General features: G+C 54.9%; 3 protein-coding genes across 9 annotated transcripts; 1 reads left to right on the top strand and 2 right to left on the bottom strand.

Moving 5' to 3' along the window:
* Nucleotides 1–1892: 1892 nt before the first annotated feature.
* On the bottom strand, nucleotides 1893–3290 carry TOMM6 (translocase of outer mitochondrial membrane 6). Of its 2 annotated transcripts, none has more exons than XM_042986340.1 (3): nucleotides 3063–3290; nucleotides 2442–2546; nucleotides 1893–2263 (listed from the first exon to the last, which is right to left on the bottom strand). In XM_042986340.1, exons 1-2 carry the CDS (start codon nucleotides 3188–3190, stop codon nucleotides 2450–2452), a joined length of 225 nt encoding a protein of 74 aa, XP_042842274.1. In that variant the 5' UTR covers nucleotides 3191–3290; the 3' UTR covers nucleotides 1893–2263; nucleotides 2442–2449. The 2 variants fall into 2 exon arrangements, with proteins under 2 accessions (XP_042842274.1, XP_007085264.1); XM_007085202.3 differs by having other exon boundaries at nucleotides 1893–2216.
* A 165-nt stretch (nucleotides 3291–3455) lies between these two features.
* Nucleotides 3456–9787, bottom strand: PRICKLE4 (prickle planar cell polarity protein 4). 3 transcript variants are annotated; one of them, XM_042986338.1, is made up of 8 exons: nucleotides 9714–9787; nucleotides 7432–7575; nucleotides 6797–6904; nucleotides 5952–6089; nucleotides 5465–5668; nucleotides 4643–4832; nucleotides 3750–4135; nucleotides 3456–3523 (listed from the first exon to the last, which is right to left on the bottom strand). In XM_042986338.1, exons 2-7 carry the CDS (start codon nucleotides 7561–7563, stop codon nucleotides 3777–3779), a joined length of 1131 nt encoding a protein of 376 aa, XP_042842272.1. In that variant the 5' UTR covers nucleotides 7564–7575; nucleotides 9714–9787; the 3' UTR covers nucleotides 3456–3523; nucleotides 3750–3776. The 3 variants fall into 3 exon arrangements, with proteins under 3 accessions (XP_042842272.1, XP_042842271.1, XP_042842273.1); XM_042986337.1 differs by having other exon boundaries at nucleotides 3479–4135; XM_042986339.1 differs by lacking the exon at nucleotides 6797–6904 and having other exon boundaries at nucleotides 3479–4135.
* Nucleotides 9788–10596: 809 nt separating this feature from the next.
* On the top strand, nucleotides 10597–20228 carry FRS3 (fibroblast growth factor receptor substrate 3). 4 transcript variants are annotated; one of them, XM_042986334.1, is made up of 8 exons: nucleotides 10612–10658; nucleotides 12169–12189; nucleotides 12283–12426; nucleotides 13711–13799; nucleotides 14883–15069; nucleotides 17548–17709; nucleotides 18568–18725; nucleotides 19002–20228. In XM_042986334.1, exons 4-8 carry the CDS (start codon nucleotides 13734–13736, stop codon nucleotides 19914–19916), a joined length of 1488 nt encoding a protein of 495 aa, XP_042842268.1. In that variant the 5' UTR covers nucleotides 10612–10658; nucleotides 12169–12189; nucleotides 12283–12426; nucleotides 13711–13733; the 3' UTR covers nucleotides 19917–20228. The 4 variants fall into 4 exon arrangements, with proteins under 4 accessions (XP_042842266.1, XP_042842270.1, XP_042842268.1 ...); XM_042986332.1 differs by lacking the exon at nucleotides 12169–12189 and having other exon boundaries at nucleotides 10597–10658; XM_042986336.1 differs by lacking the exon at nucleotides 12169–12189 and having other exon boundaries at nucleotides 10597–10658; nucleotides 12283–12718.
* The last annotated feature ends 5369 nt before the right edge of the window (nucleotides 20229–25597 follow it).

Raw genomic sequence — 25597 nt, 5'->3', positions numbered from 1 at the left:
CCACACATTGCTCTAAATACACCATAGCCACTAGGGCATTAAGGCAAATGGTCATTTTTGTGGACTCTTTCCTTACTTCTGCTGGCATGTTTCCATTTAAAATCTAAATAGGTAGTAGAAGAGATTTTCATAGTACTGTTAACCAGCCAGGGCTGAATATCACGTCACCGATGTAAAATGGACTTCCCTTGGGGAGGGTTGTGTTGGAATGGTAAAAGCCAGCATTTTCATTTACAAAATTAATGACTGTTCATCAAAATTTTGGGAAATTGTAGACTTGAGAGCTTTACTTGCTAAATTCTTAACACTTGAGGAATGAAGCCAGTTTAAATGAAACTTTACCATGCCAGTATTATGGCTTTATAAACTGACTAACAGTAAATGAAGCTATAACATTAAATTTTGAGTGAAATGTGAATTATGCTTTTGGAAGCTGCCATGTCATCATTGCTGGATTTTTCTTTTCAACTTTAAAAAACCTTTTAAAATAGACTTTTCAGTTGTGAGTAGGATCGGGTTGCCGACTTCAAGGATCTGTTTCCTACCAATGAAGGACAGGAGGTGCTGGTATTTGTCTTAGTGGTCTGATACAGATATGAACGGGCTTAGAATCTATGCTATGGCTTAAAAGTTTCCTTCCTGGTCACCATTTGGGAGGTGATGGCTTCAAACCTAAGCCTTGCTCTCATGTATATGACCCTTCCTCATCTTAACACCCAGTAAGTTACAAAACTATCAAATCATCTGTGGTCCCAGTATAGATAGATTCTTAGAGGGTGAGGGCTTCGTGGTAAGCTAGCCACAGGCCTGAATTCACAGCTCAAACTCTTCCCTAACAGGTGGGACCTACCCGATCAATACAAGAGAATGGTGCTTTTTAAAATACATATACAATCTAATTCTCAATCAGATTTCTTAATGAGATTTATGCCAGTAGGGTCAAGAAGGACTGTTTTGTCCTATTTACCTTTTGTGAACAGATTGCTAGACATCTGTCAACTCTAACAATTAGGCCACTGTGGTGCATTCATACTGACCTCCCTTTCCAATTCATGTCCTTTAATCCCATACTAGTTCCACAGGAGACTTGGCATGGAAAAGCAGGATTTTAAAAAATGCCTAGTAGATGGGGTGCCTGGCTGGCTCAGTTGGAAGATCATGTGACTTCTGATCTCGGGATTGTGAATTTGAGCCCCATGTTGGGTGTACAGACTACTTAAATAAACTTTAAAAATAAAACAAAATAATAAGGATAAAAATACCTAGAATAAATCAAGTAGAAAAAAATGGCCATGGGGAACTTGTCTCTATTTCCACATCTTTCTGAGCCTACATGAGTCTTTTCCATGCCAGTTCCTTTCATATTCCATTTCCAAAGAACTCCAAACTCCTGGACAGTGGCACTACCATGACTTTTAGGGTCAGAAAACATTTCCTTGGGAAGAAAGCAGCTTCCTCAAGCAGTTTCTTTAGTGCCCACTGCCCAGGCTTGCTTACACCTTGCCTCCACCTGCACATCACTGCCCTCTTTCTACCAACAAATCCCACTCTATTACAGCAACAATGCCCCCTTGGTGCCTGGAAAACCCACCTGGTGCACTAAAATGCTATGCAACACCGAATGGCTTCTTCCTCTAGTTCTGCTCAAAAATGGAAATTCCTCAAAAATAAGTTTCCTCTTATGTTCACATCAAGTACAATGGCTACAGTTTCCTTTTTTTTTTTTTTTTTTCAATATGAAGCAAACCACCTCTGTTACAATCCATGTTTGAGGCTTGTTCCTGTCTCTTTTGAGTGTGAAATATAAATCATGTTTTTATGATTTTTGTAAATCTTGACTTTTTACACCTTGTTTTTGTAAGCCGAAGTTTCTTATTAAAAGAATAAAATGATTTGTCTTTGCGTGCAGTCTTTATTCCAAATATTTGTTAAAATACCATTAGGTTATTCCTCAGGACAAGAGCAAAAATCACCCCCTGCAGAAACTTTGGACCTATGTACAGAACTTTATAGAACAGAGGACAACACTTTGGCTGAAGCCTGACTGCTGACCAGAGAATGGAGTTCTGAGTGGGCTCAACGAAGAAAAGGCAATCGGGAAGGGAAGGTGCCCGTCTGAATGAAACTTCAACTTCCATCAGGGAAAGTCTTGTGATGGTCAAAGATTGGAGGCTGTTTTTGGAAGGTTCGAGTACAGCACAGGGAGTTCCATGTGTCTGCAATCAGACGACAGGACAACGGGTGGCATTAGAAATGTAAAAGCCTGAAGGGAAATTAGGAAGAGACTCAAAATTTCTTGCAATGTCTGTAAACATATTTAACTAGGAGTAGCCAAGGGCCTTATGTCAAGTCTCCTTCATTTTATAAACAGAAGATAAAAATTATTGCTTCTCTCTGCCTTTAGGGTTCCTAGACACGCAGAACAGTAGTTAAGTGCTTACCTATTTGGCTATACCCCTGGCTGAGGGGCCATTAGATCAATGTCACTCAAATTCCTGGCCAGCCAAACGCCTGCAGCAAAAAGTCCCAAATTGAGGATCAAGTTCCTGGAAAAAGAATATTTGATTAACCCTGTGCTCACTGAGTCACTTGTCTTTAATGAAACATACCACGAGTAAAGGTTTACCATCACCACCCTGGAAAAACCTCCCGGGGGCACAAAGACTGTTCTAGAACTGCAGGAAGGTAGATCTTTACGAAGGCAGGTTGCCCACGACCCACGTGGTTACTTGCTTGGCAGTCGTTCCTGTGTCTAACGGGATCAAATGCAAAAGCCAATCAAACACTCGCCCAGGGCTGAAAAGCCTGTGCGCTGGTGCCTCTTCTTCCCGGGTCCCCTGGTCAGGGTGAGATTCTGTAGGCAGCCCAGTAACTGAAAAGACCGCTTTTGCCGCACGGGAACCCTCCCAGTCAAGGACCTCTCCAAAGCACACCCAGAGTCACTGCGAGGCCAAAACGCTGGCAAATGTAAAGGCGCCAGGTTGGGCGAAGATGGGAAGTATGGGAGGTGTGTATAGGGGAGCGGAGGGCCAGAAAAGGACAAGTTCCCGGACTTCGGTTACCTCCGGAAATCGTTCCTGTCGGTGGCGAAGCGGTAGACGCCCCGAAGCCAATCTCCCACGTTGTCCGGAATTTCGGGAGCTTCATTCGCCGCGCCCGGGGCGCTCACCCCGACCCCACTGGAAGCCATAGTAGTACCCTCGAGATCCACAAGGCCTCGCCCGACGCACCGTGTCGGCGCCGGAGGATACGCAACTTCCGGTCTTGCACTTCCGCCGGCTACGGACCGGCAGGGGGCGCAGCTGCTCCAGAGAGGTCGGGCGCCCGGGTGAGAGAACTCCTGGGCTGCGCGTCCCCGAGCTCCTCAAGGGGAGGAGCGCGGCCTGGCACTACAGTCGCCTGGACGCGTCCCGCCTCTGGCTCCCTCTTGGCCTTCAGCTGGCCAACCTGTCACTGCCACACGTGGTCTCTGAATGGTCACTTCATTGGCTCAGGAAGATGATGAGGATGGGGCTGTCCCAGCCTGCGGGGGTGGGGATAGGGGTTAGCTCAGCAGGCGATGCGTAGCTTTGGGGGGTGGGGTTCCCCAAGAAAGTCTCCATCAGAAGTCATAGAATACGCAGGCTTAAGAGGGAGCACTCCAAGTTTGTGGTCTCGCCGCCTCTCCCAGGCGTGCCCTTGACTGCGTTCAGTCTAGGATTTTTATAGGGGGAGGAGAGCCTCGTTCTCCCACCTCACAGATCACACACCCCCTCCCCCGTCTCCGGGCTGCGACACTAGCAAATGGTGCAGTGCTTCCTGGAGGTGTCGCTGTCCCCAGCTTGGAGGCTTCTGGGGGTCTTCCAGGGCCCGGGAAGACGCTGGCCTAAGAAAAAGCCTTCGGGTTCCGAGTCAGAAGAAGAGGAGCAGGTGGGGCAGGCATCGAGGGGTGTCTCCAGGCGGCCCTGCTCCCGCCCTGTGGGTGCCTCCACCTTGTCCCCCGTTCGACGCTGCTGTCTTGGACTGGATCCAAGCAGCTCCCTCTGGGTTTCCAGACTGGAGCGGGGGGCAGAGGCGAGAAGGGCAGCTCGGGAGACCGTAGCGGCATCCAGCGGGGTGCGGTCCCTTTCTTCAACTCTGTCAACACCCTCCTCCCCTGTTCCGGGCCGAGTCAGAAACGCCCATCTCAGAGTCCCGACTCTCCAGCTCCGGGATCAGAGAGGGGCGGGCCCAAGAAGCCAGTCCCCGTTGGGGCCCGGCCCCCCCGCCCCGCCCCCGAGCCGTGCGCGCCGCCGCCGCGGACACGACTTCTCTACCGGGCTCCCCCGCCCCGCCCCTCCCCGCCGCCGCCCACCAGAGGGCGACCGCGTCCCCAGTCCGGGAGTGAGTCCCGCGCCGCAGCCCCAACGGTGGCGCGGGGTGGGTTCGGGAGGCCCTTGGAGCGCTCCGGCCAGGGACGCGCGGTGAGAGCTGCGGGCCCCGAGGCTCGGGTCGGGGCGGGGGGTGCGGTGGGGGGGACGGGGGCGCTGCTGGAGGGACGGGACGGCGTGGGACCGGGGCGAGGGTCCCAGTCCGGGAGAATCCCCTCCTCAGCCCAGCCCAAGCCGCTGCCCCCTTCCCCTTTGATCTGCACTTTCTCCTCCCTTACCGGGGAACGCCCTACCTTCCAGTGTCTGGGCCCGGCTCGAGCCGGAAACCGAATAGCGACTCTCAAAACAGCTGGGGCAGCAGGGGCCGCCCCCCGGCAGGGCATAAAGTCCCCCGCCCAAGGGCCCGGCGCAGTCCTGACAGCAGAAGTGGTTCTCGTGCCAGCGCCGTCCCTCCGCCTCGGTGCAGCGCCGGGAGAAGATCAGCTGGGAGAGGGAGGGAGAGCAGTTCATTCATTCATTCATTCATCCACTCGCTCATTCATTCACCCGATAACCACGCCTTATACCCAGTTAACGCTAAAGCACGTCGTCTACAGACATCCCATCTGATCTACTCCACCACTCTCGGATGCAGGGAGGGCTGATTGGCCTAGCCAGGATCCCGCTAGCAGGTGGCACAGCCTGAAGAAGTGCGACCCTGGTCGCTTGGACTCCCAACCCAGGGTTCCACTCTGCCTCGTATACTGACAGTATGGCAGTTCCTCGCCTGATCAGGCACAGCACTGGGCGCCAGGAAAGCTGAGATGAACGTCTGTCCGACACTCCCTGCTCCGGAGAAATTCTTAGTCCACGAAAACCTGGGGGACTCTGCTTGCGGTCGGGGAGGGTACAAGACAAGTCCCCATGCCCAAAGCTCAAGCGAGAACACAGGGAACACAGAAGTCCCAGGCTGGTTCTGAGTTCTCCATTCCTGGGTGCTGGAAGAGGTGTCCCCTTACATCCTGCCACGTTGGACCCTAGGCAACCCTCCCAGTTCTCCCCCAGGTCCCCCCTTCCCTCCCCCCCCGCCCCCCCCCCCCCCCCCACCCCCCCCCCCCCGCCTTCGGGGGCTGTACCTGGTCACAAGCCGGGCAGCGCGGCCGCAGCAGCTCTGCGTGATGGCGGCCGCAGTAAAGACTCCCGTCGTGGTAGAAGTAGATGAGGTTTATCAGGGCCTGGCCGCAGGCCTGGCAGGCAAAGCAAGCCCGGTGCCAGTAGAGCTGCTCCCCTGCCCGGGCTGCGAACACTCCGGACTCCCCTGGCCTCAGCTGCTCCCTGCACTGCCGGGCGCGGATGCTCAGCTGCTCAGAGGCCGCATCATGCTCCTAGCTTCCCTCCTGGCGCTTCCATCCCACCCCCCACCGAACTGTTCTCCCCCCACCCCTGGCAAGCCCACCTCCATTGCAGGTGCCACTGGAGAACCCCTAAACTTGGCTTCTCTTTTTCCTCAAGTTTTCCAAGCTGTCCATCCCCAACCCCCCTTTTCCCAACCGAGTCCCTAGAGCTAGCCCCTTCTGCAGAAGTGAGAGGGCAAAGGGGAATGGGGGGGGGGGCACTACATACCTTCTCGCAGGTGTGTTCTGGCAGCTCGGGAGGTACCAGGAGGGCCACCCCCTGTCCCAGGGCCTCCCGCCTCCTCTGAGCACAGAAGAGCCGCAGCTCTGCCAGCTCATCCTCCCCAAGGGCCAGGCAGTAGCGCTCCTGCAAAAACAGGCCTACACTGTGAGTGGGAGAGCCCCCAGCAGGCAAGACTGAAGTTCGATTGGAGAGAGAAGGCTTAGCCGCTGGGTCAGAGGAAGGTTGTAGAACCTCCGGGAGGCGCAGAAGATAACAGCACAGAAGGGCATTGAGAAGGAGAGGGAAAGAGGGAAGAGAGTTGGAAATAAGTCTACATCAGTCTCACTTTCCCCCAGGAATGGCCACCACTCAGGTCCTGACAGCCCACAGCACTGACCCCTGTCACCACATATTTAGATCCTTGCCCCCCAGTGAGCTGTAGCTCACTATCGCTTTCTGTTGTGTTTTTCCAATGTATTCCACATTCTCCTGTCTTGCCTCCGCAAGTGAACTGTAAGCCTTTAGTCTGGGCGCACACAGGGCCTTAATAAATACTTAACCATACTTTCTACATTTGTACATTCCATTATCGGTTTCAAACGTCGTTCATGTCCATTTTCTCATTTGCTCCTCAACTAAGCATCGTAAGCAGAGGGGATGCTATCTCCCCTCCTCCCCGCCCCCCCCCCCCAACCGTGTGGACTTGGAAACTCGGGCTGGGGCCGGAGCGGGGTGGCTTCTTCAATTACTAGCGTAGCTAGGCCCTAGATCCGTGTCCTCTGGCTTCTGGACCCACAGTAAATAAAGAGAGGGAGGTGAGAAAGAGGGATGCTGGGGAGAGGGAGACCCACGTCGCTGTCCTGTGGAGGCAGCTGCTGCAGGAGGATCCGAAGCCCAGGCTGGTTGGGGGCCCAGTTGGTGTCCAAGCCAGGAAGCCCCAAGCTCAGAACTTCAGGGTCCTGAGGAGATGTGGCAGGAGAGGGGTGGTTGGGTTTGCCTTCCTCTTCTTGCCTCCTCTCCTCACTGCCACCCCTTCTCCAATCTGGAACAACTTCCAAGCACCCCCTCCTTCAAGATCAAGACAAGGACAGGTGGTCCACTCCTGCATTTGTGCTCTGATGGAGGCAGGTTGAGGAGGCCCCGCTCCCCCCCAGATGGTATCCTTTCTTATGCTGTAAGTCACCCCTTTTACTCCTTAGGGCCAAAGCCTAGAGTGTGCCCGGACAGCACAGACCCCCTAGAGGAAGTAATGTGTATTCATGTGAAGAAGTTCACATGTATTCATGTGAAGAACGTGAAGGTGGTGGACCCCTATATCCTGACGCAAGGGGGCTGTAGAGACAGGGATTATTCTTGCAAAGAGAAGAGGGCCATAGGAGGTTGGGCAGAAAGGCTAACATTCTTCCAGGTGGTGGAAAGGGGAGGAGGTCAGTCTGTAGGATGGAGAGCACGTTGGGGCCAGAGGGAAGGGCAGGGCTCCTACTACCTGCTCAGAAGTTTCCTCAGGATCCTCCTTGGGCAAGTGGCCTGGGTCAGTGTCTGAGTCGGCTGGCGGACCTGGCTCCCAAGGGGTGAGGCTCTCCCCTCGGTGGGGCCAGCCAGAGTTCAGCACTGACATTGGTGACAAAGTCTGCCCAGAAAACAAGAACACTTCCCATTAATCAGGCCCTTACAACATGCCAGGCAGTGCTAAGTGCTTTGTAGGCATTGTCTCCTTCAGTCCTCCCAATCACCAAGTGAGGTGGGTGGTCTTCTTGACCCCATTTTGCAGATGGCCAAACTGAGGGTCAGAGAGGATAAATGCCGGAGGTCACACAGCTACTAAGTGGCAGAGCCACATCTTGGAAGCCAGGCCTTCTGGCTCCAGAAATTTTTTTTTTTAATTTTTTTTTAACGTTTATTTATTTTTGAGACAGGGAGAGACAGCATAAACGGGGAAGGGTCAGAGAGAGAGGGAGACACAGAATCTGAAACAGGCTCCAGGCTCTGAGCCGTCAGCACAGAGCCCGATGCGGGCTCGAACTCACGGACCGTGAGATCGTGACCTGAGCCGAAGTCGGCCGCTTAACCGACTGAGCCACCCAGGCGCCCCATGGCTCCAGAATTTCTAAAGCTCAAACTCTGGGGTCTCCCAAGACCCAGACATAGGAAAGAGGAGGCCCATCGTGGAAAGAGAGGGTATTCTGCCTTTCTAGAGAGCCCCGCCTCCCCAGCCTCAACTCCCACCCTTCCTGACAGTGCACTGAACACCCCAGTGAGCCTGCTTCCTCTGCACTCCCAACACAGGCCCTCCTTTTCCAGCTGTAGGCTCAGGGCAGGTAAAAGGACCACTTCACCAGGAACCCCTTCCCAGCCCCTCCACTCCGTACAAGCTCTCCCTTCCCTGAGCTCCAGAAGTAAGTACATTCCGCACCCTGAGAGATTTAGTACCTAATGTTTCTCTTTGTGCCCTGTGCCCCTCTCAGTTCCTCATCTAGTCTATAAGCCCGAGGACAAAAGAAAATATTGTGCTTGTGGATTCTACCTAGAGCAGCAATTTCCAGTTTCATCGGATAATTCTAAATACATCTCTTCAGCCCTCCTCTGGGCCAGACCTAGCAGGACCACAGTATCTTGAGGGGTGGGGGTGACTACTGAAGTAGAAAAGGAATGGGCCATGCCCTCAAGGAGCTCATCGCCTAGTGGGTAAGACAGAGATGAGACCAGGGAGAATGAAGCCAGAGCTCTGGGCAGGTATGTACAATACCCCCCGAAGAAAAATAACCAGAGCAACTTTTCTATGACGTTTACTCTGTGCAAGGGACTATATTAGCGTTTTACATAATATTATGCATCCTCATAACAATCCTATCAGGTAGTTTCTGTTACCCCATTTTCCAGTTGAAACAAAGAAACAAACTGAGGTTAACCTACCTAAGGTCACATTAGAAAACTAAGGGATATTCTAGGAAGAGGCTGCTTTGGAGACCTGGGATGGATTCTGACTGCAGCTGGGCACAGGAGGGCCTCACCAAATCTCTGTCCTCTTTATAAGACCCAGCTTTGGGGTTGGGAACAAAATTTGGACTATAACAGTTATATTGCTTCCCAGCTCTGCAAGGCACCCCCCAGCCCCCTTCAGAAGTCCTGCACCACCCAGCCCTGCTTCCACACCCATCTGCTTCCTTCCTGTTCTGTCCCTCTGGTCCTGTTTCCTGTGGAAAACAGCCAGTATGGGCTGTTCATACTCAGGGCTAAGAGTAGCCACTAACTCTAACACCAATGCCCCTGCCCCAGGCAGCAAGAGGCCCTTGGGGGAGGGTGCGAACAGGACAGGGGCCATCTGGGATCTCAGAGTGGATTGGGACCCTGTTTTCCGGGTTATAGTATGAAATTGCCCCCCACAGAAACAACACTCAGAAATCAGCCTTCACCCCTCACCCTCCCATACTCCCACCTCCACTCAGCACTGGACCCCGTCTTACTAACATGCTGGATTCCTTCAAGAATTCTCGTCCCCTCCTTGGATAAGGGCTGAAACCCCTCTCCCGCCCCTGCGCAGGTGCAACCCGGCTCAAGGGCAGAGCCTGAGCGGCCCCTAGGGACTGGGGAGGTAAAAGGATGGGAAGGTTTTCCGCGGACAATGGAGGGAGAAGTGTCCGATCCCGCCAAGAGTCTTCTCGATAGATCCCCAAAGTTTTTTCTTGGACTTCCCCAGGAGTCAGTTGGGGTCCCCAGTCTGGCTGTTGGGAGTTTAGGGGAAGGAATGGGACTCTGCTGGGGTCTCACCCTCGCTGCGCGCCGGTGTCCGGGCCGTTCTTGACAGACCCCGTCGTCGGGCCTCCACCTAGTCCCCACCCCGAGGCCTCAGCGCCTGCCCCTGCCCACCCCGGGAGTGCAGCCCTTCCTCCCCCCCCCCCACCCCCCGCAGTCCCTGCCCGCCCCTCGGGGACTGGTAGAGCCAGTGGCTCGGGAGGGGCCTGGTGCTGCAGCCAGAAGGAAAGCATTTGGGGAATCTCAGGGTGGAAATTGTGCAGGCTCCACTGCCCCTCTCCCCACTCCCAGGTGTTTAGCGCCGGCACCGCACCCCCGCGGGCACTGGGCCGACACTAGGGTGCCGTCGTTTTGCCGGGTCTTCTCTCAGTCGCTCCCGGAACACAAAGTCTCTCGGAGCCAGCATGTCCCCGCCCCCCCCCCCCTCCCTCGGGTCTCCTAGCTCCGCCCCTCTCTGGCTGTTCTCACTCCCACCCAGTTGCCTTTCCCGGTCCCCAGCCCCTTTTAGGGATCCTTCGCCTTGCGCTTCTCCCTTCCGACCCTTCAGACCTTTCCCCCATCTTTTTTGTCTCTCCCCTACCCGGGTTCCTTTTCTGATCCCGGGAATGGAAACCTCTGGTTCCACCTCTGTTTCCCTCCTCAGCCCCGCCCCTTGCCCCGCCCCCGCCCAGGTTCCGCCCTGCCCCCGCGGGGCTAGCTTCGCTGCTGGCCCGGAGCGCCCTCTGGCGTGTGCGCATGCTCCCTGCTCCTGACTGCAAAGTCCTCCAAAGGGACCTTCTAGGCTGCGCGCCTGTCGCCCCCGATCGGGTCCGCCCGCCCGCAGCGTCTCGTTGGTGCTGCCGGTGACCTCCGACCCCGCGACCGCGGGGCGGGGCAGGGAGGCCTTAGCTCCGGGCGGGCGGCGGCAGCTGCAGCGGGACCCGGGAGCGGGGCCCGGCGCCGCCCGGGCCGCGGGGCGATGTGAGTCGGGGCGCGGCGGGGCGGGGACGAGGCGGTTCCACCGAGGCCGCACCGCGCCGCGCCGCAGTCTCCGCTCCCTCCAGAGGAAGCCCAGGGCGGGCGGGCGGTGGAATCCCGGGGCTGGGGGCGGGGATCCAGGGACTGCGCGCGGCCCCGACCTCCCCCATTGCTTCCCAGTGTCTGTAGAAATTCCCCTGACAACCTCGCAACCTACATCTGTCGCTCACGCCCCAGAACCACCCCACCCCCACTCACCTCCGGACACACCTTCGCTAGTCCTGGAGCCCTCAGAACCCCCTCACTCTTGCGAATTCTGTTACGCCCGCAGAGCCACCATTCTCCGGGATGCCCCGAATGCTTCCAGAGCTCTGTGGCTCCTCTGATCCTGCATACGCCCCATTCTCCTTGCACCATGCTCAAATGCAAAAAAAACTTGCCCACGTTTCTCTGAGCCCTCTTACATATTTTGAGTCCCCATAATCCCTGACACTCCGCATCTCCAATCCATACGTATCCCAGACCTGAGCCCCCTCTTCCTGTCTCAGCCAACGTAACCCCCTTCAGTGAAGTGTCATGATATGTCCTGATACCTTAAAGACAAATGAAGGGGACAGAAAAAGATGCAACACCCTCCCCCATCTTGCACCCTGTAGTTCTTGGTTTCACCCTCAGACTCCTTTTTGATGGCTCAAGCCTCGGTATTTTCCCAGCTGCCGGTCTTTAGGCTGTGTACATCTCCCTGAGCCTGCTTCCTTCTTCCAGAGAATAAGCCAGACCAGGGGGTGGGGGTCCTTTTATCTGGGAGTTGTCTGAGGAAGCAGAGCCCAAGGGGCCCTGGGAAAACATACTGCTTCTGGAAAGCAGGAGGGTGGGATTTCAAGGATCTCCAAGGTCCTGGCTTGTCAACTTGTCCACCTGGGGCTCCGATCTCTGAAATTTTGATTTATTGTTAGCATATATGTTAAAAATTTTAAGCCTTTCAGAACTTGGAGAACAGAAAATCTATCAGGTTTCCAAATGTGAGATTGAGGGAGCTTGTTCTGGAAGAGGCAAATGTCCATTTTAGTGACGTTTTTCCTATGCACTTCTAGAAGTTATTTCAGCGAGAAACTCTGCAGGTTACAGATGTTTCCCTTGAAAACTAAGGCCTTGAGGTGGGAGGTGGGAGGTGGGAGGTCGACTTGCCAGAGTCTCCCAGATGCTTAATGGCAACAAAACAGACTAGAAGGTTGGTTTTCTGAATCTTAAGCCAGCGTTCTTTCCCATACATCATAGTGTCCTTTTGAGAAAGCTCTCTGTAAAGTTCCCCACAAAGGTAAAGTGGTGGTTTTGGTGTTGGTTGTAACAGGATTCAGATGGGGTCGGGGTCTAGAGGTAATTTAAAAGGTTGCCTCAAACTCAAACTCATTGCTGCTGTGGGAATCACTCCCTCTCAGCGCCTGTGGGGCTTGGAATTGGTGGCCCCTTTGCCCTTGATCTCACTTTCTTCTTTGTGTTTCTGTCCCCTTAGGACCTGGAACAGATAATCCAGGTGGGATGGACTGACAGCAAGTGAGTTTCATTAACAATTGGGGGCGAGGATGAAAGGTTTCCACTAACCTGTGGTCTCTGTCTCCTGTGCTAGGTGAGCCCCAGGTGTGTCCCAGAGGGATCCAGGTGACTTCTCTGCAGACTACCTGCCATGACGCCCCACCAAGAACAGGGGGAATAAAGTGGGGGTCCTTCCCCATGCCCCTCCCATGGTCAGCTCCCCAATGGCCTGGGTGAGGTGAGAGCTGTTTATAGGAGCCACTTTTCTGGAGTTTTCCAAGTTGGGAGGAATGGGGGATATAGGACTGTTCAAGGCTCTACACGTTCAGTGGGAGTTCTAGAAGGATATCTAATCCTACAGGTTCATTTCTTGTATCGAGTTGCAACCCATTCTGGTTGGGATCGTTCTGTGCATTTGCTTGCTCCCATAGGTCTTTCAAGCTTGGTGGTGTCCTCTCCATTCTAGACAGAGGCCCAACCATTGTGACATATACTCCAAGTGCCATAATCCTGGAGGGAAAAGCCAGATAGTAAGTCCTCTGGTCTCCCCTTTAGATGAAGGAGAGAAAACCCAGCATTTATTTTTTCCATGAAGAAATAGCTAATCGAGGTTATAAAAATTGTGCCCTGTTTTAAGTTCAGTCTTCTTACTGTATCTTTTGGCCATAATGTAATACCTCATGGAAGAGAACATCAAAAAGATAAATTTGAAGTAGATGTTGGGATGGTAGTGAGGGAAAAAAAGAGAATTTGGGAGATGTGGGAAGGGTGAGGTGGAAAAGAAGACCAAAAAAAAAAAAAAGAAAGGTCCAGGCTAAAGTGTCGGGGACTGCCCAGTTACAGTTTGTTTGCTAAATCTGAATGGGGGCCCCAAACTAGCACCCACCTCCCCCTGAAGCAAATCACTTCTTCTGGTTCCCTGCTTGTATCCATTCCCTTCTTTTCCTGCAGCCCAGGCTTCCCTTCGCTTTCATTACATCTGTCAAAATCCTACTCACTTCTCAAGGTCACGGTCAGATGGTACCTCTGAGAAGCTCTCTTCCATCCCTCTGTCAGAATTAATCTTTAACACATCCTCACTTGAATTAATGTTTATCCAGTGCATGCCTGGCCCTGGATTGAGAGTGTGAATTTCTTAAAAAAAGTTTTTTTTCCAATGTTTATTTATTTTTGAGAGAGAAAGAGAGAGAGAGACAGAGACAGAGAGACAGAGTGTGAGTGGGGGAGGGACAGAGAAAGAGAGACACAGAATCTGAAGCAGGCTGCAGGCTCTGAGCTGGCCGCACAGAGCCCGACGTGGGGCCCGAACTCACAAACTGTGAGATCATGACCTGAGCTGAAGTCGGACGCCCAACCAACTGAGCTACCCAGGCGTCCCGAGAATGTGAATTTCTTCGAGGAGGGACAGTGTCCCACTGTGCCCAAGAGTAGGTGATCACAACGAGGTCGTTCTGCCAGAGTCCCCAGAGTGAGGCTTTTTGGAGCTGACCTCGATGACCTTATCCCTTATGTTTTTCCCTAGGGCGGACTGGCTGCTCTGACACCATGGGGAGCTGCTGCAGCTGCCTGAACAGAGACAGCATCCCAGACAACCACCCTACCAAGTTCAAGGTACCCACCGCCCCCTCCTCTCCTGAGCTCTCCCAGCATGGCCCCCTGGGCTCGGGCCAACCTGTTGAGTTGCCTCTGCCTCCCTAGAGAAGGTGAAGGGACAGGCTGAGGTTGTGGCTCACTAAGATGTCTCAGAGCTGCTGAAGTGGCCTGGGGAGCGGGGCCCAGGCTGCTGCCAGTGCTGTGGTTCTCCTACGCCATTACTAACCACAAAGAATGAAGAAATACTGTGATGAAAAATCATGCTTTTAGAACATTCATTCCTGCCAGTTTATATTTGTAGCTTTACATATATATGTATGTATGTGTGTATATATGCATATATGTATGTATGTATATGTGTGTACGTGTGTGTATATAAATGTACACACACATACACGTATGGTGGTTTTTTTGGAGAAAACAACAAAAGTCTCTATTAATGGGTTAATATACATAAAGTATTTAAAGCAGTGCATAACACCTGGAAGCCCAATATTAGTGTTTGCTGTTCACTTTGGGAAGGTAAGGCCGGGCCCAGTGGACCTGTGCACCCCTGGCCACCTGCCACCTCTCACCTCCCTGTAGGGGGAGCCCCCTCCCTGCACTCAGCTTGTGAGGCACAGGTTTCTCCTGCTCACCAGAAGAGGGAGCCCTTAGCAAGGGCCTGGAGTTGGGGAGGGGGTGGAGAAGGTCTGTGTTCTGTCCTGGGCTTGACTCTCCCCCCCGCGGGGTCTTAAGATTTTGAACTTATAATCGAACCCCTTCCTCCATTAGCATCTGGTCCTTGGATACAGCGGTGGACCATCCGAGGTTATCTAACCTTGGCCGTCAAACCATCTGACCTTGGAGGTCAGCTAACCACCCCTGCCTCACTGCCCAGATGACAAAGCAGAGGCCTAGAGAGCTGCTGTGGGTCCTTGGCACTGCTTCATCCGCTTAGTCTCCCAGCGATCATTTGGCATCTCCGGGGAGTCTGGTAGAAGCAGGCGAGCCCCCTGACCCTCCAGCCCTAGCCCTGCATTGGCCTGCCTCCCAATGGCTCTGGGACCCCTACATACTTGATGGGCTCACTCAATGACCCTTCTGTTCCCTGCCCCTCAGGTGACGAATGTGGATGACGAGGGGGTGGAGCTGGGCTCCGGAATCATGGAGCTAACACAGAGCGAGCTGGTGCTGCACCTGCATCGGCGCGAGGCCGTCCGCTGGCCCTACCTCTGCCTGCGGCGTTATGGCTATGACTCCAACCTCTTCTCCTTTGAGAGTGGCCGCCGGTGTCAGACGGGCCAGGGTGAGTACCGCCCCTGGGATAGGGGCGAGGGGCTGGGGCCGGAGGTCATAACTCAGGGGACCATGGGGAAGCCTGTTGGCTTGGCAGGTGTTGCCCAGAGAAGGGAAGGTTGATGGCCAAGAGCACACAGCATGTTAATATGGAACTAAGTGGACTCCCAGGCCGGTGCTCCTTCTCTTTGGTCACTGCGGCCCCAGCCTGGGACCTTCTGTGGGGGCATTTGTTGCACAGCCCATGAGAAAGAGCCAGTGCTCCCGAGACCAGAGCCTGCCTGGGAGAGCAAGCAAGTTCTTTTCCCTCTGTGACTCCAGTTTCGAGGGACCCTTGTCCTCTACACAGGAACAGACTTTCTTGTGGGCCCCCAAGTCCTATACCCTGGAGCCATGAACAGTGAAGGGTCAGGGTCAGGGTCAGGCTAGAGGCTCTGATTACCTTGGGCCTGCGTGGCTTGCGAATGCTAGGCTTGGGGAGGCCAGACTCTTGTGTCTCTGATATACAGAGTAACCCTGGAGAAGTTCATCCTTGTCTCCTGTCACCTGTGGGCAGCGGAGTATGATGTGTTCTCCCTTCCTCCCCTTTCTGCCTGCAGCCAGGGGTCAGAGAGTAGTGATCATTCCATGAAGTCAAGGCTAGAGCCCGCCCTGGCTCTTTGAAGGAGTAGCATGGTCTCGGCTTATCTTGTAGGACCCGGGCCTGAGCTCTGCAGAAAGAACCTAGTACGGGCTTGTGTTGGATGCAGTTGGGGTTGTGACAGCAGGGTTGCGACAAACGAGCTTGTCTGATGAGGCCACCATCACAGCAGTGAGCCTCTGACGTCCTGCTGGCTGCGAGCCTTCCCCTCTACACATCTTACCCTTTGGGCGTCTGAGGTAGAGGATGTTGAACACTGGCTGAGCAGAGAGAGGACAGGAAGGGGCTTCTCCTCCTCGTGGTATTTAAGCAGCAGTTGGGATCCCAGAGGGGTCGTTCTAGGCCCCCACACCGGGTTCTCCTAAAACTCCAGGCTTTCCCAGCCTTTTGTAGCCCCTAACATGTCTTGCCAGAAAGGTCCTTTTCCTTCCCCACCCCCCTCCCCTTGCTGTCCGTCCCATCCCTACAAACCTCAGTTGTCTCATACCCCAGCCTGGTTGTGGTGCTCACACACACCCCAAGTAGCCTCCCCTGAGCCCTGGACCCTGCTGTTGCCAGGATGGGGTGTGTAGAATTCCAGGCTGGCCCAGCACCCCAGGGACATCTTTGGAGCCCTTGAGTCACGGGTACTCAGCCCAGGCCTGCCGTCCCTGGGACTGTGAGCTGATGCACTGGAATCTGAGGGGCCGTCAGGACAGCTGCATTGAGGAGATACAAGATGGCCTTGCCATGTGTATCCTAGAGTGAGTCTGCTCGTCCTTCCTTCCTTCCAGCACCAGAGATTAAGTTCCATGAGGCCAAGGGCCCATCCAGAGTAGACATTCCCTCTCTGGCTAGGCAGTGGCTAAGTACCCAGGGAACAGGCAACGAACAGGACAGCTCTCCTGCCCTCGTGGAGCTTGGAGGTGGTTGGACTGGAGCCGAGGCTTGGTGCCCTGGGTAGAGCTCCTTTTTCTGGGGAGTGATAGGCAGAGGGAGACAGGGGCAGCATGTGAAGTGTCATCTAACACAGTCCAGCCTCTTACCCCTTATCTGCAGGGCACAGCCCCAGTGCGTGCTTGAAATCGCAGATAGTACTGAACCCTGTATTCACCATGCATTCCCTTATACATACGTGCCCGTGATAAGGTCTCATGTATAAATGAGGCGCAGTAAGAGATGAACAACTGTTACTAGTAATAAGGCAAAGCAGTTATAACAACGTACCGTAGGAAGAGCTAGGTGAGCGTGGTCTCTCTCAACATGCCTTACGGTAGCGCGCTCACCCTTGTGACGAGGCGAGATGATAACATGCCCGCAAGGTGGGAGGAGGTGAGGGGAGTGATGCAGGCGCTGTGACCTAGTGTGAGGCTGCTACTGACATTCTGACAGTCTGTCAGAAGGAGGCTCATGTGCCTCTGGACCCTGGTTGACTGCGGGTGACGGAAACCGCAGAAAGCAAAGCCATGGATAAGGGGCAGCTGCCATCCTTTTCTGCTTTGGTGTTTACTTCTCTTCCCCTCACCCGTGTTCACACACATCCTTGTGAACACGATTTAACCATGTTCACAAGGTATAGGTATAGGTAACCGTGTTCACCGAGTATAGGTGAGGTATTAGATCTCTAGACAGTGGTAATGGATAGTGGGGGGGGGGTGGGGGACAGGAAGGGGCCTGGGGCCCAACTCCTCCCGGAACTCTTGGATTTTAGAGTGTGCTCAGGATGAGGAGGGCACTTCCCGTCCCCTGCGGGCCTGGGACTGGCGTTCAGGGACATTTTCCTGAGCTTTGTGCGTCCGTTCAACCTCTCTGGTCCTTTCCTACTGGTACACGGTCAGAGGGGCCTCACTTCTTCCTCTCCTTCTTCAGGGATATTCGCGTTCAAGTGCTCCCGGGCCGAGGAGATCTTCAACCTGCTTCAGGATCTGATGCAGTGCAATAGCATCAATGTGATGGAAGAGCCAGTCATCATCACCCGCAACAGCCACCCGACTGAGCTCGACCTCCCTCGGGCCCCCCAGCCTCCCAATGGTGAGGAGACCCCGTCCTTGGCACCTCAGCCTCCACATCTGTACGCACAAGCACAGGCCCAGGCAGTGCCGGTCTTGGAGGCACGAGTCAGGCAGGCAGGTGGGATGGCTGGGCGATCCATGCTTCCAGGACAGTTGCCCACCATCAGATGACTCTTGGGGATGAACAAGTCCCCGTCTGGGCCAGTCAGGTGACTCATGCTGACGCTGGGGAGTCCTGGGCCTTGTATTGACTGATGGTCTGGGAAGCAGACGGGAGACGTTGGGTTTCCATGGAAACAGCAGTCTGGAGCTATTTTGCTTCCTTCCGTCTACTGGGTCATACCCGGCTTGGTTCAGGCATCTTTGCCCATGACTGATTTCTGGAGAGGTTCCCTCAGCTTCTACTTATTTATTCACTGAGTCCACACTGAGCCCCTGCTGCATATTCTGCTCTCCATGAACTGGCCCATGGTAGGGAGCCGGGGACGGTGCAGGGCGGGGGCGGGGGGTGGGGGGCGGTGCGCAGAAGAAATAGAAACGCGGCCCCTGATGTCTGGGAGCTTCCCTGAAGCTCACTGGCAGAGCTAGAATGAGATGAAGGGACAATGATGACAAGTGTTTCAGATAAGGCTGTAATGGGGGAAACGGGGCTCACACTGAGCTTTGAGGGAAGGGGCAGGGTTTGAACCACTGAGAGGTGAAAGATAGCAGGGGCTGCTGGTTCAGTAGAGCTAACCATCTGGGGGCCCTGGGAGCATCTCCCCTCCAGTTGGAGGACTCCCAGGACACCACACATGCAGTGGCAGGTGGTTGGCAGGTGGTTGAAGTACCTCCCCCCCCACCACTGCTGACTCGGGCTTGTCTCCTGTGTGCCCAGCTCTAGGCTACACTGTCTCCAGCTTCTCCAATGGCTTCCTTGGCTGCCCAGGGGAGGGCCCGAGATTCTCAGCACCCCGGCGCCCCTCAACGAGCAGCCTGCGACACCCCTCGCTTGGGGAAGAGTCCACTCATGCCCTCATTGCCCCTGATGAGCAGGTGAGCAAGCAGCTGCCCTGCTCCTCCCCGTCGGTCTGGGTGGGGATGGGGGACCGGGAAACAGGGCGCCTCGTAAGGATCACGGGAGGGGAGGAACGTTGATAGGGTCCCTTACTGTCCCAGAAAGGGATGCAGCTTCCCTGGGAGGTGTGGAGGACAAGGAAGAGGGGGAAACTCCAGCGCTTTTCCCCTATGCCTCTCTTATCCGGTCCCTTCTGTTCTCTCCTCCTTCCCTGCCCTCGGGCCTACCTGCTTCCCTTGGACTCTTTCCCCCAGTCCCACACCTATGTCAACACGCCAGCCGGTGAGGATGACCACCGCAGGAACCGGCATTGCCTGCAGCCCCTGCCTGAGGGCCAGGTGCCCTTCCCCCCACAGGCCCGGGGCCCTGACCCACGGGACCCCCAGGTGTTCCTGCAGCCGGGCCAGGTGAAGTTTGTGTTGGGCCCAACCCCTGCTCGGCGGCACATGATGAAGTGCCAGGGCCTCTGCCCCAGCCTGCATGACCCCCCGCCCCACAACAACAACAACGAGGGCCCTTCCGAGTGCACTGCCCAGCCCAAGTGCACCTATGAGAACGTCAGTGCGGGGCTGCGGCCAGGGGCTGGCTGGAGACTGAGCACGGAGGAGCCAGGCTGGAATGGCCTTGCCCACCGCCGGGCGGCCCTGCTGCACTATGAGAACCTGCCCTCCCTGCCCCCTGTGTGGGAGAGCCACGCCCAGCAGCTGGGGGAGGAGGCTGGGGATGACGGAGACTCCAGGGACGGGCTCACTCCCTCCTCCAATGGCTTCCCTGATGGCGAGGAGGATGAGACCCCGCTGCAGAAGCCCACCAGCACCCGGGCTGCCCTCCGTAGCCATGGCAGCTTCCCTGTGCCGCTGACCCGCCGCCGAGGCTCCCCGAGGGTCTTCAACTTCGATTTCCGCCGGCCGGGCCCTGAGCCCCCCAGGCAGCTCAACTACATCCAGGTGGAGCTGAAAGGCTGGGGTGGAGACCGCCCCAAGGGGCCCCAGAACCCCTCGGTCCCCCGAGCCCCTGTGCCCACCACCCACCCTGCCCGCAGCTCAGACTCCTACGCCGTGATTGACCTCAAAAAGACCGTGGCCATGTCCAACCTGCAGAGGGCGCTGCCCCGAGACGATGGCACTGCCAGGAAAACCCGGCACAACAGCACCGACTTGCCTCTGTAGGGACTTCCTTCCTCACGCTCCGCCTCACGCTCCTGTCCCCTGAACCCACACCCCGGGGTTCAAGGTTGCTTTGCAGAAGGGCATTGAGGTGGAACCAGATGCTTCCCTGCGCTGGCTGGGGTCCCCAAAGATATCAGCCACTGAGTCTCCTGGTCTCCAAGTTGGGGAGAAGAAGGGTGACCAGGCGAGGAGGGAGCTGTGACGTAAACTGTGAAGGGTTCCTGTGATGCATTTAGTGCCCTCCCGTTATGTCCATTTGTCTTGTCTGTCGTCTGTGTGTTTTCTTTAGTTGAAATTTGGAAACATTTTGTACCTGTTGATTTTATTTATCAGTTTATTTTTCTATTTATTGTTTTAAATGTAATTTAACATATTTATTATTAATATAATTATTTTTAAATTCTGGCTTGGTGAATGATGTCTCATTCTTAGGGAATCTCTTCTGGCACGGTTCTAGGTGGCAGCAGGGGAGGCCCTACAGAGGGAGGGGCTTCATTCTGGGCAATTTGGGGGTGGGTAGGGTTTTTATGACACGGCTGTGACCGTTTCTTTCTCCCCTCTGAGAAGCCCTGGCCCAGAGCCTAAAGTTGCCAGGGACGGACGTGCTGGCAAAGGAAAGCGACAGGACAGCTGGAGTCCTGGATGCACAAAGGGGATCTGGAAGGAAAACTGCCCTAATGGGAACACCCTGACCCTTCCAAGTTGGCAGGGGCGGGGGAGAGAATTTCGTGGGGATGGGGCTACACCAGGTCTAGGACCCCTCACCGAAGTCCCTTCTGCCACCAGGCAAGTCCCAGGGGAGTACTGCTCTCCTCTTAACACCTTGGCCCAGAGGTGGACCCTGGATCCCCCTTGGCACCCGCAGCATGGTTAGATCAAGGCTAGAGCCTTTAAACAGGACTTTACTAAAAGCCCAGAAATAGCAAATGTGAAAAGCAGTTGTCATGTGTAACTGATCGTACTTCCCAGAGAGCTGCTCCCCAGGAATGGACTCTTTGAGGTGCTTCTACCCTACCACAGGGGTGGGGCCCTGGCAGAGCTACCACATCTGAGCACCTGCCTGGAGCCCGGGGTCTGCACAAGCCCCTGCCTGGTTCAGTGCTGCAGGAGCTTCCTTGTCCCGAGGCTGCCTCTTCCTCCTCCTCTCACTGGCCTCCCAGCCTCCAAGGCTCTGTTTCTAGCTCAGACCCCTGAATGGTTAATCTGAAGGAGATCCAGCGTCTGCGATAAGCCACTCAGGGCCTGGGGGAGGAGTGGGAGCAGGGTTTGCCCAAGACTTAGGGACATGCCTTCTTGTCTCTGGTCACTGCTTGTGCCCCAGCTCCCTGCCCTGTGGAGCGAGCAGACCGATCCCCCTTACCAAGGAGACCGGCCAGGGTAGGGCCTGCCCAGTTCCCTCTCCTCCTGCCGTCCAGAATGGCACCGTCCAGACTTCACTTCCGGGACCGCCCTCTCCCCTGGGTGTGGATTGAATTATCTTCCAGACTTGTCCGCCCTTGGATGTCACTCTCTTGTCAGTGCAATGGGCGAATGGAGAACTGGCCACAACAGGATGTGAGAGAGTCCCTTCGCCTGGGGCCCAGCAGGGTCCAGGGGTACAGCTGGTGCTACCCCAGAGCTGACCCCAGACTCTTCCCTCTACCTTCTTCTGATCTCTGGGCCAGAGGGAGGACTGCTGAGGCCAAGTTTGTTGTGCTGTTTCCACAGTGCACTACGGGATGGCATCCTTTCCGCAGCCCCCCCCCCCCCCGCGCCCCCGGGGGCTCCATCCTGCTTTCTCCATGTCCTCTCCAGTGTCCTACACTGGTCCTGCTCCTCCTTTTGGTGCCCATAGTCAGAAGTGGTGGTCACTCCCAACAGGAGAGCCAAGATAGGGGGCAGGTATCACCGTGCCAGGACAGGATGAGGGACCCGGCCATGCCAGTGACTCATGGGTCCGTTCAGGCCCCACCGTTGTGGGGGAGCCATGCTTGACTCAAGAGACCGGGTTCTGGTTCTGACTTGGCTGTTATCTCTGCTCTCTTTTTTATCTTATTATTCATTATTATTTTTAATGTTTTAGAGAGAGACAGACTGCAAGCGGGGGAGGGGCAGAGAGCGAGGGAGACACAGAATCCGAAGCAGGCTCCAGGCTCTGAGCTGTCAGCACCGAGCCCGACGCGGGGCTCCAACCCACAAACCGTGAGATCGTGGCCCGAGCCGAAGTCAGATGCTTAAACGGACTGAACCACCCAGTGGCCCCTATTATCTCTGCTCTCTTGAGCAACTGGTTGCCCCCGGTGGGTCTCAGTTTTTGTACCTGGAAAACACAGAGCTAGTTGTGAGAAGTGGCCAATGAGATGATGACCACGACACCAGTTTGGAAAGTAGACAGAGCGGGGCCAGCTGTGTTAATAACCCAGCTGCTCCAGAGGGAAAATCTACTGGAAGTCACAGTTCTTCAGTCCCCGAGACCTCAGGGCTACTGCTGCTCCTGTGCCGAACAGGGCAAGGGACAGTTAGCTTCCTTCTCTGGGGTCACCCCAGATTAAGTCAAAATAGCCTCCAGCGTGCGTATTTGTGGAGCCTGGGGGTCCAGAAGACTCAGCCCAGGAATTGGTTCCCGGCCCATGGTGGCTGCCAGCCTTCCTGCTCCCCTCCCCAGGTCATTGCCTCTGACCCACGAGATCAGCCGCAGGAATTTTCCTCTGGCGGGTGGGTGGGGTGTGAGTGGACAGCTTTCCAGGCGGAAAGCGGAGGGTGGGAGTGAGGCCCGGGAGGCCGACCACTGCTCCCGTGTCGGAGCGTGCGCCCTGCTGATGGCGGGGCGTGGCGTCCTGATGGAATCATTTCAGAGATCATCACCAACATCAGTGAATGTTTGCTGAGTGCTCAGTTCTCTTCTTTAGAAACAGGCCCTACCCACCCCCTGGGCTGCCCTGAGGAAAGGACTGGAGCCAGCATCCTGTCCAGGAGTGACATTTCAGGTCAGACCAGGAGGGGCCCTCCCCAAGCCCACCCCTGGGTAATAACAGCGCTGTCTAATGGTATAAACACAGTCGGCTTTCCATAGGCCCCTATAGACCATTTATCTCTTCAGCCTCGCCGGACAGGCTCGTTATCACCACTGTGCAGAGGAGGAAACAGGCCAAGAGGCAAAGGGACTTGCTTCAGGCCATGAAGGTAATTAGTGGCTTGAGCTGGGGCTGCATGCCAGACATGTGTCTTTCCATTCTCCCACCTGCCCAACCTCCCACCCCTCCCCTCTGGCAACCATCGATTTGTTCTCTGTATTCGTAACTCTGATTCCACTTTTTGCTTCTTCATCTTTTCTTAGGTTCCACTTAACGAGTGAAATCATATGGTATTTGTCTTTCTTAGTCTGACTGATTTCACTTGGCATTATACCCCTTTAGGTCCATCCACGTTGTCACAAATGGCATGATTGGATCCTTTTCATGGCTGTGTAATATTCCGGTGTGTGTGTGTGTGTGTGTGTGTGTGTGTGTGTATACACCACATTTTCCGTATCCGTTTGTCTGTTGATGGCCACGGTCTGCCCCCTTTACTCAACTTCAATGCCTTGGAATGACTCCCGCTCTGGAGATGGGCATTTGGGAACCCTCTGCCCTCTCCTGACACACATCTCAGCTTTGCAGAAGGCTTGCTTTAATTAGGCCAAGGCTCCTCTGAGCTCTGGGATGCTCTGTGGCCAACACCTTAAAGGGGAGTCATCCTCACCAGGGGAGGGGGTTTATAATGAGGGATCCCTGGGACTCCAGAAAGGAGACTGAAGCGAAGAGCAGGGGCGGAGGGCCTGTGTGGGGCCCCAAGGGCTCTGTACTTGCAGAATCAGAGTCCAGGATAGAATCTCGTAGCTCAGCTGAGCTAAGAGCCATTAGACTCTTAGGGATCCTTCAGACAGGACTCTTGGAGATGCCGATCAGGTTTTTGCTCACATGCTTCCCCGGAGGGGGAGATGGGTATCTCTAAAGGCCTCCACACAGTCGGTCTTATGATGTCCCTAAATGCCTCTCACTGGGGCCTAATTCTCCTCACGGATCCACACATGGCTATCTAGTCTCTCTGCCAAGGGTGCTGAACTTCAGCACTCGGTGTCACCACTTACTCACAGCTGGACCCCTTTGTGCTTCAGTTTCCTCACCTGTGACATAGAAACAATAACAGTCCCTCCCTCCCGAAACCGTGAGGATCAAATAAGAGAATTGTCTGCCCAGCATGAACCACGGTGGCTGCCCCATAATAAGTGCTCAGTAAATGACAGATGTTTTCACCAGGACGTGGTTCTTTCTGGCATAACCAGAGACGTATCCACCCCTCTGTTCACCGCTCTGTGATCTAGTTCAGCCCAGAACTGAGCGCATTACCCAGGCTTGGCCCTCCCCTTCCCCTTGACTCAACACCTTCCTTGTTCTAGACATTATACTTCTGTGAATGCGACCCACGTTAGCGCTCCTTTTACTGGCCCTTCTGCCTCTTGAGACCACAGATGTGGTCTGAAACCATCAGGTCTTTCCATGTGAGCACCTACAGTGCTCCTCGCCCTCAACCGCCATCTGATATTAGAGTCTTTGGCTTGTTACTTCAAAGTCCAAACCGTCCATGCATTCAGGTGACATTTCTTATTGGTAGTTGGGTCAGTCCTGGAGTTTAGAGGCACTAGTTCTTGCCATGAACATGGAAATGACAGGAGACCAGAGATGAGGATTGGGAGCATCGGAAAGAAGGGTCTGGGAAGGGCTTCTCCGTGGGCCATGGATCATGAGTTTTGCTGCGGCACTTGGGGCCCTCAGCCTAACTCTTCCAGAAGCTTGACTGCCACTTGCCTTGTTCAGTGGGTGAACCCCTCCCTTGGCCTCTCTGGGCCCAGTTTCTCCAGAGATGGACATTGCTAACTGACAGCCCTGTGGAGGCCTATGGAGAAGGGCTGGGGAGGTCAGGCATGTGAGAGTATTGGCTCATGCTGCAGGTGGAGGTTGCCATTAGGCTCATTCTTTTTATTATTATTATTTTTTTTTTTTTGAAGGAGAGAGAGAGACAGAGCATGAGCAGGGGAGGAGCAGAGAGAGAGGGAGACACAGAATTGGAAACAGGCTCCAGGCTCTAAGCTGTCAGCACAGAGCCCGACACGGGGTTCAAGCTCACAAACTGTGAGATCATGACCTGAGCCGAAGTCAGACACTTAACCGACTGAGCCACCCAGGCGCCCTTCATTAGGCTCATTCTTACGGGATCATTAACATAATGACAGTTAATGAGCAGTGTGGGGTGCCCCTTAACCCCACTGGGGGCCTACTGATTGATGGGGGTGTTTCCTCCCCCATCTCTTCTCCCTGTGGGCTGCCCCTTCAGCTAGGGAGGCATGGTCCCTTGGAGGTCTCATTCTGTTGCCTCCTTCCATCTGCCCTTTTTACTCTGGCTCGGTTCCCCTCTGGGCAAGAGGGCCCCAGAAGAAGTGTGGCCGGGACATGGTGTGGGGGCAAGGAGAAGGGTACTTGGGGACTGTGACTCTCGGGGGAAAGGAATGAAATGCAGTGCACCCGGAATTTGGCCTGGGTGCTGGGGAGAGTTGGGCAGCCAAATCTGGGAAGGGCTTAGAAGGAAACGGGAGCCTGGATGGAGGAGCGGAGGGCATTGGGCATAGGGCTGGGTAGGGGTGGGAAAGAGTTTCCAGGTGTTCT

The sequence above is a fragment of the Panthera tigris genome, chromosome B2 (genome assembly GCF_018350195.1).
Source record: "Panthera tigris isolate Pti1 chromosome B2, P.tigris_Pti1_mat1.1, whole genome shotgun sequence".
Lineage (NCBI taxonomy): Eukaryota > Metazoa > Chordata > Mammalia > Carnivora > Felidae > Panthera > Panthera tigris.
Note: the sequence above shows the minus strand (reverse complement) of the source record. Positions and strands in the feature narration are given on the sequence as shown.